At 37.8% G+C, this 16,415-nt stretch overlaps 1 protein-coding gene across 3 annotated transcripts in view; it reads right to left on the reverse strand.

Annotated features, from left to right (window-relative positions):
* Nucleotides 1–16,409, reverse strand: part of LOC101662850 (SRY-box transcription factor 5) — a 234,923-nt gene extending 218,514 nt beyond the window's left edge. For all 3 annotated transcript variants that reach the window (XM_004700182.3, XM_045288472.1, XM_045288471.1), the window contains exons 1-2: nt 16,358–16,409; nt 9,967–10,035 (exon numbers count right to left, since the gene is read on the reverse strand). In XM_004700182.3, the coding sequence (XP_004700239.2) occupies nt 9,967–10,035; nt 16,358–16,387 (99 nt within the window). In that variant the 5' untranslated portion in view covers nt 16,388–16,409. The remainder of the gene's footprint in view (nt 1–9,966; nt 10,036–16,357) is intronic.
* Nucleotides 16,410–16,415: the final 6 nt, after the last annotated feature.

Raw genomic sequence — 16,415 nt, forward strand, 5'->3', positions numbered from 1 at the left:
AACTGTCCCCAAAACAACATTGCACCTTAAAAACAACAACAAAAAACCCTTTACACCTAATGCTTATACAAAGAAAAAAGACAATTTCCTTGTGACCTCTTACAATAAGTAGAATTTACTAAAATATTCCATGAGGTCGGGGGTGGGGTGGGGTGGGGTGGGGTGGGATCCTGCTGGTCATCAAGAAGCAAATCAATCAAATGAGAATAATATCTGTCATGGATTCTGCAGAAGAGGACTGATGGAATTTGGATATAAGGTTTGTAGAGAAATTATCATTCAAGTATAGAAATAGCTAGAAAATTAATATACTGTATATATACAGAGCATTTTAATCTCAGACACTCTATACTCTACCACTCCTTCACACTCCACCCCCACCTCTGCCCCAATTAGTAAGTTCTTTAATATGGTTCTCCAGGAAAACAAAGAAGTAAATTAAGGAGGACCCTATAAGAAAACTGATCCCAACTCTGAGAAATCAATGACAGGAAGTCCAGTTTGTAGGCTAGATCAAGTCATCTAAATGGAAGCCGGGGAACAGAGCATCACAGGCAGAGGTATTAAGGAACGCTTATGGAGGTACAAAACAACTATCATGAGGGAAAGAAAGAATGTCAACTGGGAACAATTGGACGTAGAAGTGAACAAAACAACACAAGAAGCGCAATAGAGAGCATCCTATTTCTAGGAGACCTGGGGCCTGGTGGTTACCATTGGGTGGCTAATTGCAAGACCAGTGGTTTAAAACCACCAGCCACTGCTGGAGAAAGACAAAGTTTCTACTTCTTTACAGAATTACAGTCCCCAAAATGTAAATAATTAAAAGATGTCAGAATGGCAATAAAGTGAGCTAAATAAATCACGTTTTAAAATCAATAATATTCTTAATACTTTAAAAGTCACAGATAGAACTATTGTTATAATTTTGAGATACAGAAGCAAACACTAGAGAGTGCAACGGAAAATAATAACTTCATATTCTAAAGAATTATCTATAAGGAATCAACTAGTCAACGGCAAAGGGCAAGGTCAGTTGAGAAGCGTATTAGCAGTGAGCTTATCTTACTGGGTTGCAGACTGGGAAAAGGGAAGGAAGCATGGTTTTACAGCTTGAAGAATGTCATCCAGGTCAGCACTGTACCTGGAGGAAACAGTGAATTGCTAAAAAATATTTTATTGTGTGTTATCATATACCATGCACATATATGATACAATGCTTGACTGCTCCGGGCTTTCTACATCGAGGTGTCCTCTAGACAGTATTTATTTATTTCTTTGGTCTTCTGCTTTAATTTGCTACAAAAACTGTCTTATGTACAACTGGAGGATTAAGTTGCCATTCTGCGCTCACAAATCCGTGATGAAGATTTCATTTTATTGGTGCCAAAATCCTCTGAGATCATTGAGTTTTAGTAATTCTTGATAAATTATTATGTAGAAAGAAATGCATTGAAATGTTGTATTGAGAGCATAATAATACTAGCAGTGAAATAACAGTCATCTATCACACACACACAGAACAAAATAAAAAAATAAACGTTTAAGAATATAAAGTGTCTCCTACTACCTAAGAGTGTGGGGAGTTGAGACGGTTGGTTGCTCTTCATTATCTTCCTGTGTTTTTTTTCACATGTCGCATGCATCATGCAGATAAAAATTAAAATATGTCTGTGCTTATATATAATGTGTATGTGTAGGTGTGTCTCCAGCTATAGAGACAACTGGGCCTAGAAAAAGCAATAAATAACCTATGTATAATTGGGGTTCTTTCATTAGATAGTCACCAGAAGACGAGAATAAAAATCAAGAAAGAACAAATGGTTAGAAGATGTTTAAGTGTGGTATCCTCAGTGCACAGACAGGAGCAAGTCAAGAGTTACAAGAAATTGTATGCAGGTCATTTGCTGCTTATTTTATTTTATAGAGCAAGACAGTAGCTGGAGTGCAAGGAATTAAAATGCATTCTTTCTTAGGTTGAAATAGTAACTGAATGGCATTTCCAGTCTCCCAAAGACACAGGTTACTTTGTAATGTCCTTGTGCGCAGGTAGGTGGGGGGTGGGGGGAGTCTCGCTAAGGGGGGTAAAAGTTGTCCAACTTAGCACACTTGAAGAAATCATAAATCAGCAAGTCAGTCAGGTACTATTATTTTACCTCTAACATTATTATGTTTTCAGCACAGTATTTCTTTTTTTTTTAATCACTTTATTGGGGGCTTGTACAATTCTTATCAGAATCCATACATACATCCACTGTGTCAAGCACATTTGTACATTTGTTGCCATCATCATTCTCGAAACATTTGCTTTCTATTTGAGCCCTTGGTATCAGCTCCTCACTTTTTCCCCTCCCTTCCTGCTCCCCCCTCCCTCATGAACCCTTGATAATTTATAAATTATTATTGTCTTGCCATATCTTACACTGTCCGACGTCTCCCTTCACCCACTTTTCTGTTGTCCATCCCCCAGGGAGGAGACTATATGTAGATCCTTGTAAACCACTGGTCCTGAAGTTGTCAGCACAGTATTTCAATGCACTTATTTCTTCTTGTCAAGAATTACCAATACTTTAATGACCTCAGAGAACTTTGGCACCAATAAAATGAAACCTTTATCCCAAATTGGTTGAGCCCATGCCTGCAACTTCATCCTCCAATCGTACATAAGTCAACTTGTATTCACAGTTTGTCGCGATATGTACCCTGGGAAAGAACACTCCCTTTAAACGCCAGGCCAATAAGCCTTACAGGGAGAAGATCTGTGGAAGAGAAACGACGGGGCCCAGATTCTGGATCCTTGGAATCTGGCCATTGACGTGATTGGGAAAGTCTTCTAACCTTACTTGTTTCAAGTTTACACACGTCAAAGTGAAAGATAGATCTAAATAAAGGTTTTCTCAAAATTTCTTGTGGTTCTAAAATTGTATAAATGTGCAAAACTGAATTCACAATTTTCACTGAATTTGACTGAAGAATATATTCCTTTTCCTATCCAAAACTGTGCTTGAAACAGATATTATATTTCCCATCATTATAAATTAGAAATAACAAATGTAATACTTCAGGAAAAACATTTTTTTTTTAAGTTTTATGCACTCACTACCTGCCTGGCATAGTTCCATTTTATCCTCAAGGTAACCAGTTCTATGTTGGGCATATAATTTGTATTTTATTGATGAGATAATGAAACTCAGAAGGGTTAAGTAATTTCCCCAAGATTACACAGTCAATAAAGTGTGAAGATGCAAATACTGAATTTGAGTGTATCCAATCCCAAAGATCCTGTTCTCAATTTTCTAACTTTAGTTATACAATGATGTCATCACTGTATTTCATGCTGTAACATGCAACTCAAGATCACCTGAAGAACCAAGCTATTCCGTACATGCTATGGGATGTGCAGTACCTAGCTACAAATACAGGGAAAGGAAGGGCCGTCCTTCACCAAACCCTTAGCTCCAAGAACTAAAAGCAGTACTGGTGCACACATTCTGATTTTATGCACTAGGAGCAGTGCCAGGGAGGGTTATTATAAGCCAATTCTTTACCACCACCACCACCACCTTGCCCCGCCCTGCAGATCACAATGAACAATAGCTGCACACTTTCATCAGGAAGCTAAATGCAATGACTCTGTGGACACTCTTAATAAAGTTCAAATACTGACCTCTCAGTATGGAAATCATGATAAATATGCAGTTGGGAAAGAAGGACCTCTAAATCCAAACCCACTGTCATTCAACTCAATACCAACTCAGAGGGACCATATAGGACAGAACAGAAGTGCCTGAGAGGCCTCCCACGGCTGCCATCTTCATAGAAGCAGACTGGCCATCTTTCTCCTACGGAGCAGCTGGTGCATGACAACAGCTGACCTGTGGGTTAGTAGCTAAGGGCTCAATCACTGTATGATTAAGGCTCCTGAAATCAAGCACAGTGTCTTTACATTCACCTCTAAATCTTGTGTGGAGTTCATGCTGGAACATGTTATTGGATTGACCTTATTAGATGTTAACAAGAACCAAAAATGAAAGACATTGCAAACTAGGGCATGCTTTCTGTATACATGTCCAAAGCTATATAAACCATGTCCCACTCAATGCTTCAAGATTAATGGAAACTTGAGTTTCTAAGACATTCAGTTAACTGTCATAATGGAAGTTGAGTAAAGGTTACCCACTCATTGAGTTTAAAGTAATAGTGGATCAGGTCAAAATGACTGCTTAGGATCATTATTAGAAACAAAAGTAACCTGATCATCAATATGATAAACGATTGATGTGATGGAAAGAATAACTTAGGAATATGAGCAGAACAGCATATTCAATGAAACCAAACGAAGCCCATCATGTCCACTGTGGTTCGTGCCAGCCTGTGCAGGCCAGGGAGTGGCCACATCTCCATGCAAACAGACTGCCATACCCTTCTCCTTCAGCGACAGTGAAGGGTTCCAACTACCATTTGACTAGCAAAAAGGTGCTTAACCACTGTGCTAAAATGAGACCACACCACGGGCTTCCATTATCTTGTAGTACCATCTCACTTACACATTGACTGACTGACTGACTGACTGACTGACTGACTGACTGACTGACTCACTCACTCACTCACTCACTCACTCACTCAGTCCCTTCATAATGAGTCTGTAGGACACGATAGAACTGCCCCTGTGGATTTCTGAGCCTAACTCAATAAAGGAGTAGGTGGCTTCAGGTCTGTCTTTCTTCCTTTAACACCATAAGAGAGAAAGAAAAAAGTTTTCCCTCAAAATTATGCAGGGAGAAATATGATATTTTTTTTCAAATATTGATCAATTTTACTACCGTTCCCACTGTGCATTAAACCTAAACTTGCTACAGCAAGTGAAATGTCAAAATCTTCTATCGTTTTAAGGAGTATGATCAGACAAAGACATTAAAGGAAAACAATGCTAAATGGAGGAGAAGAAGACAGAAACTTCTTCCTGTTCCTAAAATTAAAAGCCTTAAGAAAATTAAGAAAGATGTGTAATTTCCAGTAATATGACTTTCTTTTATGTGCAGAGTGAACTGATTGAGACTTACAAGATGTTGCAAAGAAAACAAACAAAAACATTGTTTAATCTTGCTTTTAATCCTATGTTATATGAATAAATTGAGTAGATGGCTATAATCCTAAAAACTCCCTATAGAAAAGAATGTAGGTTGAGTGTTAATTCCAAATAAAGGCTTGCGATTTTATAGCTAAAGTTGCTTTATGAAGAAATAAAGAGAATTCATAAGGAGCCGATCCTAAGCAATTAAATTCAACTATGAACTTGCAAACTTCCTTTGTATTTTAAATTTTACTAGATAATTCTAGAGCACAGCTAACCACCAACTAGGGTGGAGAAAAGATAGCATTAGCAGTCCAATAAAGTATTTTAAATAATTTGGGTAGCGATGAAAGTATGTTATTATTTATGCATGTACAGGCCCAGACAAACTTACTCAGAATATTCCTACACTTCTTAAGTCAAATGAGATATTCTTCAAATGGAATTAAGACTATCTAAAATTAGTATCACCTTAAAAACCTCACTAAAAAAGAAAGAAAAATGATAGGAACACCCTCCTTCTTGTATTTCCTAGAATCACCAAGTGTGCACATGTGTCCTCTTCGAACTTCTATCAATGTAATCTATCTAGCTGGTCTATCTAAACTTTCTACGGTATGCTTTTACTAAGGGTTGGAACAAACTAATGTCTTTGTCAGGAAGACAAAGATTTTAAAATTGACTTTAGTTGTGGATTATGTAACTGTGTTGATCAGTATTCAATCAATAAAGGAACTAGAAAGCATGGTTTTCTAAGGTCCAGCAAGGCAGCAATGGCAGCAAACACTTTATGAAATCTAACCAAGATGAATAATGTGAGTTGGTGTGCTGACTTCAGGACTTAAAGTTGTATATTTAAGAGTACAAATGTCATTCATGGAAAAAAATCCACTGTTGAATATTTTCAAGTTAAACTATAACCTGTTGTAAATTTTATGAAAGCATTTGATTAGTTATGCATTAATTTAAATGTAATTTATAATATTATTTGTTGTACATTTTATTTGCTTTCCATCATAACAGGCTCATTTTTTTTTCTTTTCCTCTTTGTCTTATTTTGTGAAGGAAAAGGAAAAACAGGGAAGTGGGAAAGGTAGAGAAAAAATTTTTAAAAGAAATTGGTAAGAATTTATATAGGAAAACTAAAGGCCTATACTACTTTTTAAAAATTCTATTTCTACACACACCACTGCATTACATTCCCTTTGTTTGAAAAATATCTCAATAGATTAAATAATCTGAATATAATCACATATTATACAATTATATATACCTTTGTTTGGAAGAATGCTCCAAATTAAGAGCTTATTCTCCCTATAGAACTATAGTTTACTTAATGAATATATTCAAAACTGAGCAAATTAATTCCTTTCAAATCACCTATCTTGCTCATTACTTATCTGTTGTGGAGAACATGCTCTAATTCCCATAATTTTTTTAAGTGATCACATGATGATTTTGACCGCCCCCCCCATTTCATTTATCCACACTACCCCTTAAGTGAAGATAAATACAGAGAAATAATATGTCATTACCTTTCAACATTTCTCTCCAATCCCTCTCAATGTGACATTACTGCCTGTAGGGACTATTCATTTAGATGTGTTGTTGGTTGGTGGGTTTCCTCCTGACTCTGTGAACTAGTAGATGTCCCTAACTTCTAAACTATTACATTTTCATACTCAGAAAAATTTCTATTCATAGACAGAAAACTTTATAATGTATCACTTTTTTACCCTAACTACTTGTGTGAGCTTGGGCAAGTCATTAAACTTGTTCTTAACTGTCTGGGAAATAGTGTCTATAAGCATTCTATTTCTAGGACAGATGATTTTAAAATGTTTTCCAAAAAGGCCTAATGTCGGAAAGTGTAAGATATGGCAAAATAATAATTTATAAATTATCAAGGGTTCATGAGGGAAGAGGGAACGGGTTGGGAGGGGGGGAAATGAGGAGCTGATGCCAGGGGCTTAAGTGGAGAGCAAATGTCTTGAGAATGATGAGGGCAATGAATGAACAAATGTGCTTTACACAATTGATGTGTGTATGGATTGTGATAAGAGTTGTATGAGCCCCCAATAAAATGATTTAAAAAAAAGAGTAAGGCAGTGAGGGGAAGGGCAAGTAGAAGACATATTAAATTTGGTAACCAAAAAAAAGAAAACAGTCTAACATACATTATACAGTTCCATATTCTAGAGCAAAATCACCATCCATTTCAATATTGTTCTTTTATGAGAAAGTTTAAAGTATACACTTTAGCACAATGGTTTTAATTGTGAAATAATTCCAAAATGGAACAGTAAAGGCAGTGGCTCAGTTTAAGTGGTCAGAACACCCACCTTACAAGTTTCACAAATAACTGTATCTACAATATGATGAGTTGATGCCATTTATAATTCTGTTTAACAAAAGTCTCAATAGAAAGTAAAAATACAATTAAAATTATAGGCACCTCATCAAATCCCAGAGAAACCAAGTGACTTGCCAGGGCCATAATGCTGATTACAGATTTCTATCTTATTTACAATAAGAAATTGTCCTAATAATGTTTACATCCCATTGAGTTTTTCAGAAATTTAAAAGACTTTAAAAATAGCAAATGTGGCACCATCAGAAAACTATATTCAAAATCATTGCACTCTGAAGAAAAAAAACCACATAAAATTCAAGGACTTTTTAAAACCAGTGAATTGAATAAGCACACTCAGATACAAAAAGATAATAGCACATTAAAAACGTGCAAAGTATGATTACAGAAAAAGAAAATGAGAACCCCTGGTTTCAGTATGCCCCAAAGCTCAGACAGGTGCACTTAATATTCCAGGCACAACAAGAAAAAAATAAAACAAAAAAATTGCAACAATTCTGACTCAGGAAACTCCACAAGTTTCTGAGTGGAAATGTACACCACTGGGCTTTCTTTTTTTTTTTATGTGTAAGAAAGAACTTTATTTATTTATTTTAGAATATAATCTTTTTAAAAAAATCATTTTATTAGGGGCTCATACAACTCTTATCACAATCCATACATACATCAATTGTGTAAAGCGTTTTTGTACATTCATTGCCCTCATCATTCTCAAAACATTTCCTCTCCACTTAAGCCCCAGGCATTAGGTCCTCATTTTTCCCCTCCCTCCCTGTTCCCCCATCCCTCATGAGCCCTTGATAGTTTACAAATTATTATTTTGTCATATCTTTCCCTGTCCGACGTCTCCCTTCACCCACTTTTCGGTTGTCTGTCCCCCAGGGAGGAGGTCACATATAGTTCCTTGTAATTGGTTCCCTCTTTCCAACCCACTCTCCCTCTACCCTCCCAGTATCACCACTCACACCACTGGTCCTGTAGGGATCATCCGCCCTGGATTCCCTGTGTTTCCAGTTCCTATCTGTACCAGTGTACATCCTCTGTTTTAGCCAGACTTGCAAGGTAGAATTCGTGTCATGATAGTGGGAGCGGGGAGGAAACATTTAGGAACTAGAGGAAAGTTTTATTTTTCATCGTTGCTACATCGCACCCTGACTGGCTTGTCTCCTCCCCGAGACCCCTCTGCAAGGGGATCTCCGGTGGCCTACAAATGGGATTTGGGTCTCCACTCTGCACTCCCCCCATCATTCACTATGATAAGATTTTTTGTTCTGATGATGCCTTATACCTGATCCCTTCTAAAGCCCATATGGAAGAAGCACACCAGCCTATGTGGCCACTGGGTTTTCAATGACTAATCTTTCATAAAAGGCCACTAGGTCTTTCTTCAAAGTGCTTCACGCTGGAAACAGACCTGTACCTTTAAGTACTGTCTCAGGGGCTAATTCTTCGCACAGCACAAAAAGAGAAATCCTAATTGCGGCAGATAATTTTGGATAATGAAATTAAGTGTACAAGATCCACATAGACAAAAATGGAAGACACTTTGTTACCAAATGTGTGAACCCCTCTTTAATGTACAGCCTGTTTCTGGTGTTTGTAACATGGATAGTGATTAAAGCATACTGGGTTCTCATGACATAACTTCAAGAGAAGGATGAGTTTTCTTTTCCCTTAGATTAGCTGACTACAAACTCAACGGGCTCCTCCAGGTGCATGATGGTACCCAATGGGCTAGAGTCACAGCTCCATGAACGCGCTCCCTTTTCTCATGCTAGTCCGAGTCAATATGGATGGAGCGCTGACTCTGAGCTTCGGCCCTGTGTATGGCTTCCATACATGATTTCACTAAATGCTCATGACTCTTTATGAAGTGTTTTGATTATCCTCTTTTCTAGAAAAGGAACCTAAATAGATGATTGAAGTTCATACTAGCAAGTGGTAGAGATATCCTTGACAACTTACTTTTTCCTTTTAAAAGCAATGCAGCGCCTTCCTTTCTTATTTCAATCTCTTCAGTATTTGACACCTTCATGCAAGAAAAGCATGAAGGTTACAGATCCCTCAGGTATAGATTCTATGGTCAGTACCAAAGATGATTTGCCCTCGACTGAAAAACCATGACCCTCTGTAAAACTCTACCTTTGCCACAGAGCCCTTGACTACACAGTAAAAATGTCCTCTCTGCCACTGGTCCTCCGCCTGCAATTCTGTGGTACCGACCGTCTTCGATTCCCTTGCACAAGCCCGTTAAGAACACAGGAATACATTTAATACATCAATGTATAGGGGGGACATGAAACATCCTTCCATCATAATTTCATCACAGCACAGGAAGAAATGGACATTCAGCGTGCTTGACGTGCACCTCCCGAACATGGTAAGGTGTGTGGCAGGGAGCCACAAGGTTTGCAAGGTAGAGGGGGCAACAATTTGTGGGTGAATCGGGAAGGAATTTTACTCTGTAGGCTGTGTCTGTGGGTACATAGAAGGAAGCGTACATGAGATTATGATTTCTGACCTGGATCTGCTGCTGAAGTAAGTTGATTTTGTGTTGCTGCTGCAGAAGCTGCTGCTGTTGTCTGGCAATCTGCGGAGAAATTGTACAAAAATAAATTAACTAAAATGTACTTGCAGTCCTGGAGGGAAGCTACCCACGTTTTATTTCTCAAAGAGTTCGATTTGACACTGATCGCGATGGTGAAAATAGACGTGGGGGTGCTACTCAATTATTGACAATTCATCCTAGTGAGGCTCCAACGTGACGCTCAGTCTTCAGGAGCAGTGCCTCCTTTGGCTCAAAGCAAATGAAGCTCCCACACTGCAAGAATGATTGGTGCCAGTACGAAAGGTGAGGGTTGCAAAATCCCTCCTTTTGATGATAGACGATGAAGGCACAGCCCCAGATATTTCTAGCTTCCAGACGAAGAAAGAGTATAGCACTATTAGGAAATGGTTGTGCCCAAGCAGTTCAGTGTAACACAAAGTATTGGAAGAGGCTGTCTTCCTTAAATAGGCAAGTGAAACCAGTGGCCAATATGTTTGCTCTGACTCATAAAGACCTCATAGATGTCTGACTAAAACTCTGCTGTGTAGGGTGTTCGATGAAATAGATAGCTAAGCCATTCGACTGAGATACTGCTAGTGAACACCAACCCACCACCGTGTTAGAAGCAAACTTGCTGCGTGTTTGCAGCCCGAGAGGACTCCCTCTCTACCTTGCTGAGGCTCCCTCCCGCTACTGCGCCTCTCAAGCACAGCAAAACACATTCTTAAGCCACCCAACAAAATCTATTCTCATGTCTCCTCCCATTTATCAAAACTATTTCTATTTTTAAAAAGTATATATTTCTATTTGAGTCACTAATTCCTAATAGTTCTCTGATTTTCGGTTTGTCTTTTTCCCTTTTTAAGTTCTATTTTTTAATCCTCTCAGTATTTAAGGCTTAAGTGTTTTCCTTTAATCTTAATCTATTTTCTGCCCTTAGATTTTGTAACATTACACTTTCTTGGCCTTGTCCTACCTTTCCTGGAGCTGGATTTCCATACGGCTCCCTTTTTGACTCTCCTCCCTGGTCTCACTGTCCTTACTTTCATAGATCTATGCCGTGACTCACACATGGCTCCTCTTATCTTCATCACAGCTCTAAGAGCTTCAGGCTCATTTACCCAAATGAATATTTGAAGTTACTTCAAGTTCAACAGGTTCCAAATTTATTCAGGACTGAGTCTTCCACATGGTTGTCTTAAGTGTTTTCTAACCCAGGAAATAGCACAATGATAACCCTGTTATTTGCTCTCATACTATCTTCTACATTTACTTAACCTTATATCACATGGTATGACTTTATATGGATTTGTTTTTGATTGCTTGACTTCTTTATTACCATCTCTCTGTCTCCTAGGTAGAAGTTTATAACACAGTGTAGGTAGGGATCATGTATATTTTGCTCAGCCATTTGCACAGAATCTGGTACATAATGGAGTATGAAACAAATATTTGATAAAATAATGTATAAACAAAAAAAGAGAAAAATTTGAAATTTTAATTACACAATATAGGTTAGGTGGCATTCTAATGAGAATCCAAACCCTAAACTCAGGAAATGTATCTCTCTCATAAATATGCTACAGTTCTTAGTCTTATCATGTGATCACTGTAATTTTAATTACAAAAATACTTCCTTTCTTTTATATCTAGCTAAACATTCAGGAAATAATAGGTACATGTAGAGTGCAGTACTGTGATTCAAAGTTAAAATTCATGATGCAAGTGGGTCGACACTGACAATTTTTAAATTTCCTTTATGAACACGGGGAAATAATAATTATTTCAATGATTTTAGTTTATCTTGGGACAATAGTCAAATAAATGCGTTTTTTTCCTTAAGAAAGGTAGTAAAGAAAATTGTACACATTTTTCCCTCTTTGTCTAGTTGCTTCCTCCCAAGTATCAACAATTCCAGTGGTATTTAAATAATTTAATTTTACCTTGAGGATATATATCTTCAAAGACTTAACCACATTACACCCCTTCACACTTTCTCTTTTCTACACCACTGCTATCTCCTCTATTCATCGCCATCATAGCTCCCTCTGTTCCTCTCTCTGTTTGAACCCTTGCTTGTTATTGTCCATTACAAGCCATATTTCCCCTGGGGAAATATTTTTTAAAATACAAATTAAGCAATATAATTCATCTCTTCAAAGACTTTCTGTCTCTCCCCTGCAAGAAAAAGTAAATGTCCATACAATTCTTCTAAGTCCCTATGTAATTTGGCCTCTTACTACTTCTCTCTTAGTGATCCTCTAGGATCGGCTCTTGTGGGGGGTTTGCGACTATAACTCTTTGTGGGAGTAGAAAGCCTTGTTTTTCTCCCATGCAGCAGGCAGTGTTTTTAAACTGCTGTCCTTGTGGTTAGCAGCCCAAACACAGCTCTATAGCTTTTGAAAGCCACCTCTCTAATATAATCTCTTCTTCCTCTTGCCCTGTCTCTCTATTTTAGCCACACTGCTCTTCCAAGTGCCTCTGGAACATGCCACCAAGGACACTCCTGCCACTGGGCTTTCCTACTTGCCTTTCTTTCCATCTTGAATTCTCTTTCTGAGATAATTATAGATTCTCCTTCACCTATTACAAATTACTGACAGTAGAGGGATGTTACCTTCTCAACATGGTTTCTCAAAGAACACAGTTTAAAATATGCTATGGTTTTAGCTGTACCCTCCCTAATACCCTGATTAATTTTACATTTTAATACTTGTCCCCATATACTTTATTTACTTATTGTCTATCTCTTCCAACTAAAATTGAGATGTTTAGCTGGATTATTCTCTGCTGTACACCCTCAAATAGAACAGAGCCTGGATTCAGAAATATTTGCTGAATAGATGTATAAGGAATGGAGGTCAAAGTCTAGGAGAATCAGGAAACAGGGGCATCAAAATACTAGAATTGAAAGAGTACTCCACACTGAAAAAGGAATTCTGGGAGAAGGTTCATCTATATGAGCCTGACCAGTCTTAAGGAATAAGTATTCAATGTGGTTCAGTCATTTGCCTGTGCTCTGATGACATGACCAGTAATCATGGAGTAGTGACTACAAATGTCAATACTCAGTCCCTCAGCAGTGTTGTCATTGTAAGGAACTTCCCTTGCACAAACAGTTAAGTGCTCAGCTACTAACTGAAAACTTGATAGTTCAAACGCACACTGCAGGAGAAACATCTGCCAATCCACTTCCATGGTAGCCAGTAACACCTGTGAGGCAGTTCTACTCCATCACATGGTTACAATGAGTCGAAAAGGACTTGTCAGATCTTACCAACCACAAAATCATAGCTACAGTATTCTGTCTATCAACAGAGAACACACAAAAGCAGAATTACCTATAGAAACCTGATCTATTGATCTCAATAAAGACCTCTCAGGTAGTGTAGTAGGCATCTTTAGCTGACATCTTCCCACATAGGAGAGAACATCTAGAAGAGTGGATAGCCCTCTAAAGTTCTAAAGAGAACATTAGAAGTCTTGAAAACGCTTTTTAGAAAAATATCTAAAATCTTCTGTTGATATTCAAGAAAGGGGGTGAGAATTGAAAGAGAAAGAAATAAGCATTTTTTTCACTATTGCAGATCGCTTTGATTTTTCAGGGTAAGTCAGCCCTCAGACTCATCTAATAGGGACCCCCTGCAATCAATCAATCAATCAATCAATCAATAGAATACAATAAAATGGAGGGCCATTTTCAGAGGCTCCTAGGGTTTTCAAGAATTCAGATGTCTGTTTTGACCTTTGAGAATTAAGGAAAATTCCAATGTTTTTTGGATGGCCACAAGCAAAAACTGAATTCTTTTGTCATAGAAGTAAATCAAGAATATATAGAACTTTCAATAACCGGATAATTATATTATTCTGGGAAATAACGAAACATTTTATTCACCTCTTTCAAATCTCTCATTTACATGTTAGAAAACTGTTTAAAGGGTTTGTAAAGATGTATATGTTGTTGATAGGTACTGTTGAGTTGATTCCGATTCAAAGATCCATTATACACAACAGAACAAAATACTATCTGGTCCTGCACCCATCCTCACAATCACTGGTGTGTTTAAGTACATTGTTGAATGAATTAATTAATTCATCTCAATGAAGATCTTCTGTTTTACTGATCCTCAACTTCAGCAAACATTATGTCCTCCTCTGGCGACTAGTTCTTCCTGATAGTGTCCAAAGAGCATATGTCAAATCCCTACAATCCTTGTTTCTAAGAACATTTTGACGGCACTTCTAGTAATCCATAGTTTATTAAATATTCTTTACCAACATCATGCAAAGATGTGTGGAGAAGCAAGTGTTTTTGTTGTGTGACATGAAGTTAGTTCTGATATATAGCGACCCTAACTAACAGTATAACTGCACCATGGGGTTTCTTATGTTGTCATATCTTTTCTACTAGTGAAACTGATGATGGGTTTGAACTACTGATCTTTTGGTTATCAGTGAAGCACTTAACCATTTCCCCATAAGCACCATCAAGGCACAAATACCATAAATAGTGGCCTTATTCTATTTGGAATAGACTCAGTGATACTGGGTTTTCCATTTGGTAAGGTGATGCACTGAACAAATAACATGGAGTGTACAGGGAATTAGTCCTGTAAAGTGGGTGTTATCCTTGTAGGTAAGCTGTCCCCACTAAACCCTCTACCTTCCCTTCAAAGTAATACCAAATTTCTGGCCATAATAGTTTGTATGTGTCAGTTCTTATTGTCAGTTTTCTGCACCTGTGATTCACTTGAAGTAACACTTTTAAAGTCGAACAATGAAAATTTAAATAAAAAGCTGGGTAGCTTTCATGATGTGTTAAAATAATTATATTAATTTTCTGTAGCATTCAATGCTGCTGTCTATTCTTAAACACTGAGTGTCCTCTAGTGTCATATGACACCTAACTTCTCATGCTTCTTCTGTACCTCTCCTTGCTTCTGGACAGGTTCAGCTTCCCCACTCTGCCAGTAAAGGTCAGCATCCCCCCAAGGCTCTATTCTTAGTCTCTTTCCATTTTCTCACAACACCTTCACTCTATCTTAGGTGGGCCAACCTGCTCACCCACTTTCAGAAACACTCACCCTCAGATGTGATTTTGGCCGCCTCTCTTTTATCATTTAGGTATGAGCTCAATTGCCACAACCTCAGAAATATTTATCTAATAACCCCATTTTAAAGAGCACTGCCCCACCATTCCAATGAAAATTGATCACATTCCTCAACAGAAATTTCTTCTAATTATTTATCAGTGTCTGAAATTATTTTGCCTATTCATTTGTTCCTTTGTTAATTACCTTTCTACTAGAACAGTAGTTCTCAACCTTCCTAATGCCACGACCCTTTAATACAGTTCCTCATGTTGTGGTGACCCCCCCCCAACCATAAAAATAATTTTTGCTGCTACTTTATAACTGTAATGCTGCTACAGTTGTGAAGTGGGTGACCCCTGTGAAAGGGTCGTTGGGCCCCCAAAGGGGTTGTGAATCACAGGTTGAGAACCACTGTACTAGAATGTGGAGACCCTGGCTTTGTCTGTTGGATTACTTATGGTAGCTTCAGCAATCAGTTAGCATAGTCCCAGACAAGGAAAATGAATCAATTATTATTTCTTGAGTGACTAAATCATAACAGCTGCAATGGTTTAAATGATAACTTCTATGAACATAATCTAAGACATTTAGCTCTGGCATCCACTCTTAAAACTCTGGATTGTTATTCTGTCTTTCACATACCTCCAGGTGGGCTACATGCTAACTGTCTGAAATCAACATGTGCAAAACTATCTTTTCCAAATTAGTACTTCTGACTTTCCCAGTTTCTGGTGACGGTCCCACCATTTCCTCTACTACTAAGGTTCTAAACCTCTTCACCTTGCATATATCTGTGCAAAAAGTTCTAGATATATAACTCTTCTACGTGTTCACTCTTTTTATCTCTTTATCTATAGGCATCACCACACCCAATTTATATTCCCATACCTGACTAAGATTATGCAATTCTCCTAATACGACCAAAACTCAGTTTCTGTGAATCCTACCTGTTCTTCAGAACTCATCTCAAATATTACTAGTCTGATGGAATCTTTCATAATGTCAGTATTTATAAATGCTCTTTTTACTTTGCATGTTGTTTGTACCGTGCCCATAATCTATCAAAATCTCATCTTCATTAACATGATTTCTGCATTACTTATCACCAGAGTAGTTAAGATTTTTCATAGCAGACTTTTTAATCAGTTTTGATTTTTTTTTTTTCAATTTGAAGGGAGTGGTACCCCTAGTCATCTTTGCATGTCTGGGTACCAAAGTGAGGTAAAGTTGTAACATGTCTGAGGAAATGGTTGTCTGGAGATATTGTTCACCTGCTCTTGTTGCTGTTTGGCCAGTTCCATTTGCTGGCGCTGCTTCTCAATCTGAGAG

Source organism: Echinops telfairi, unplaced genomic scaffold (assembly GCF_000313985.2).
Source record: "Echinops telfairi isolate 266 unplaced genomic scaffold, ASM31398v2 ScPeMD7_21;HRSCAF=78, whole genome shotgun sequence".
Lineage (NCBI taxonomy): Eukaryota > Metazoa > Chordata > Mammalia > Afrosoricida > Tenrecidae > Echinops > Echinops telfairi.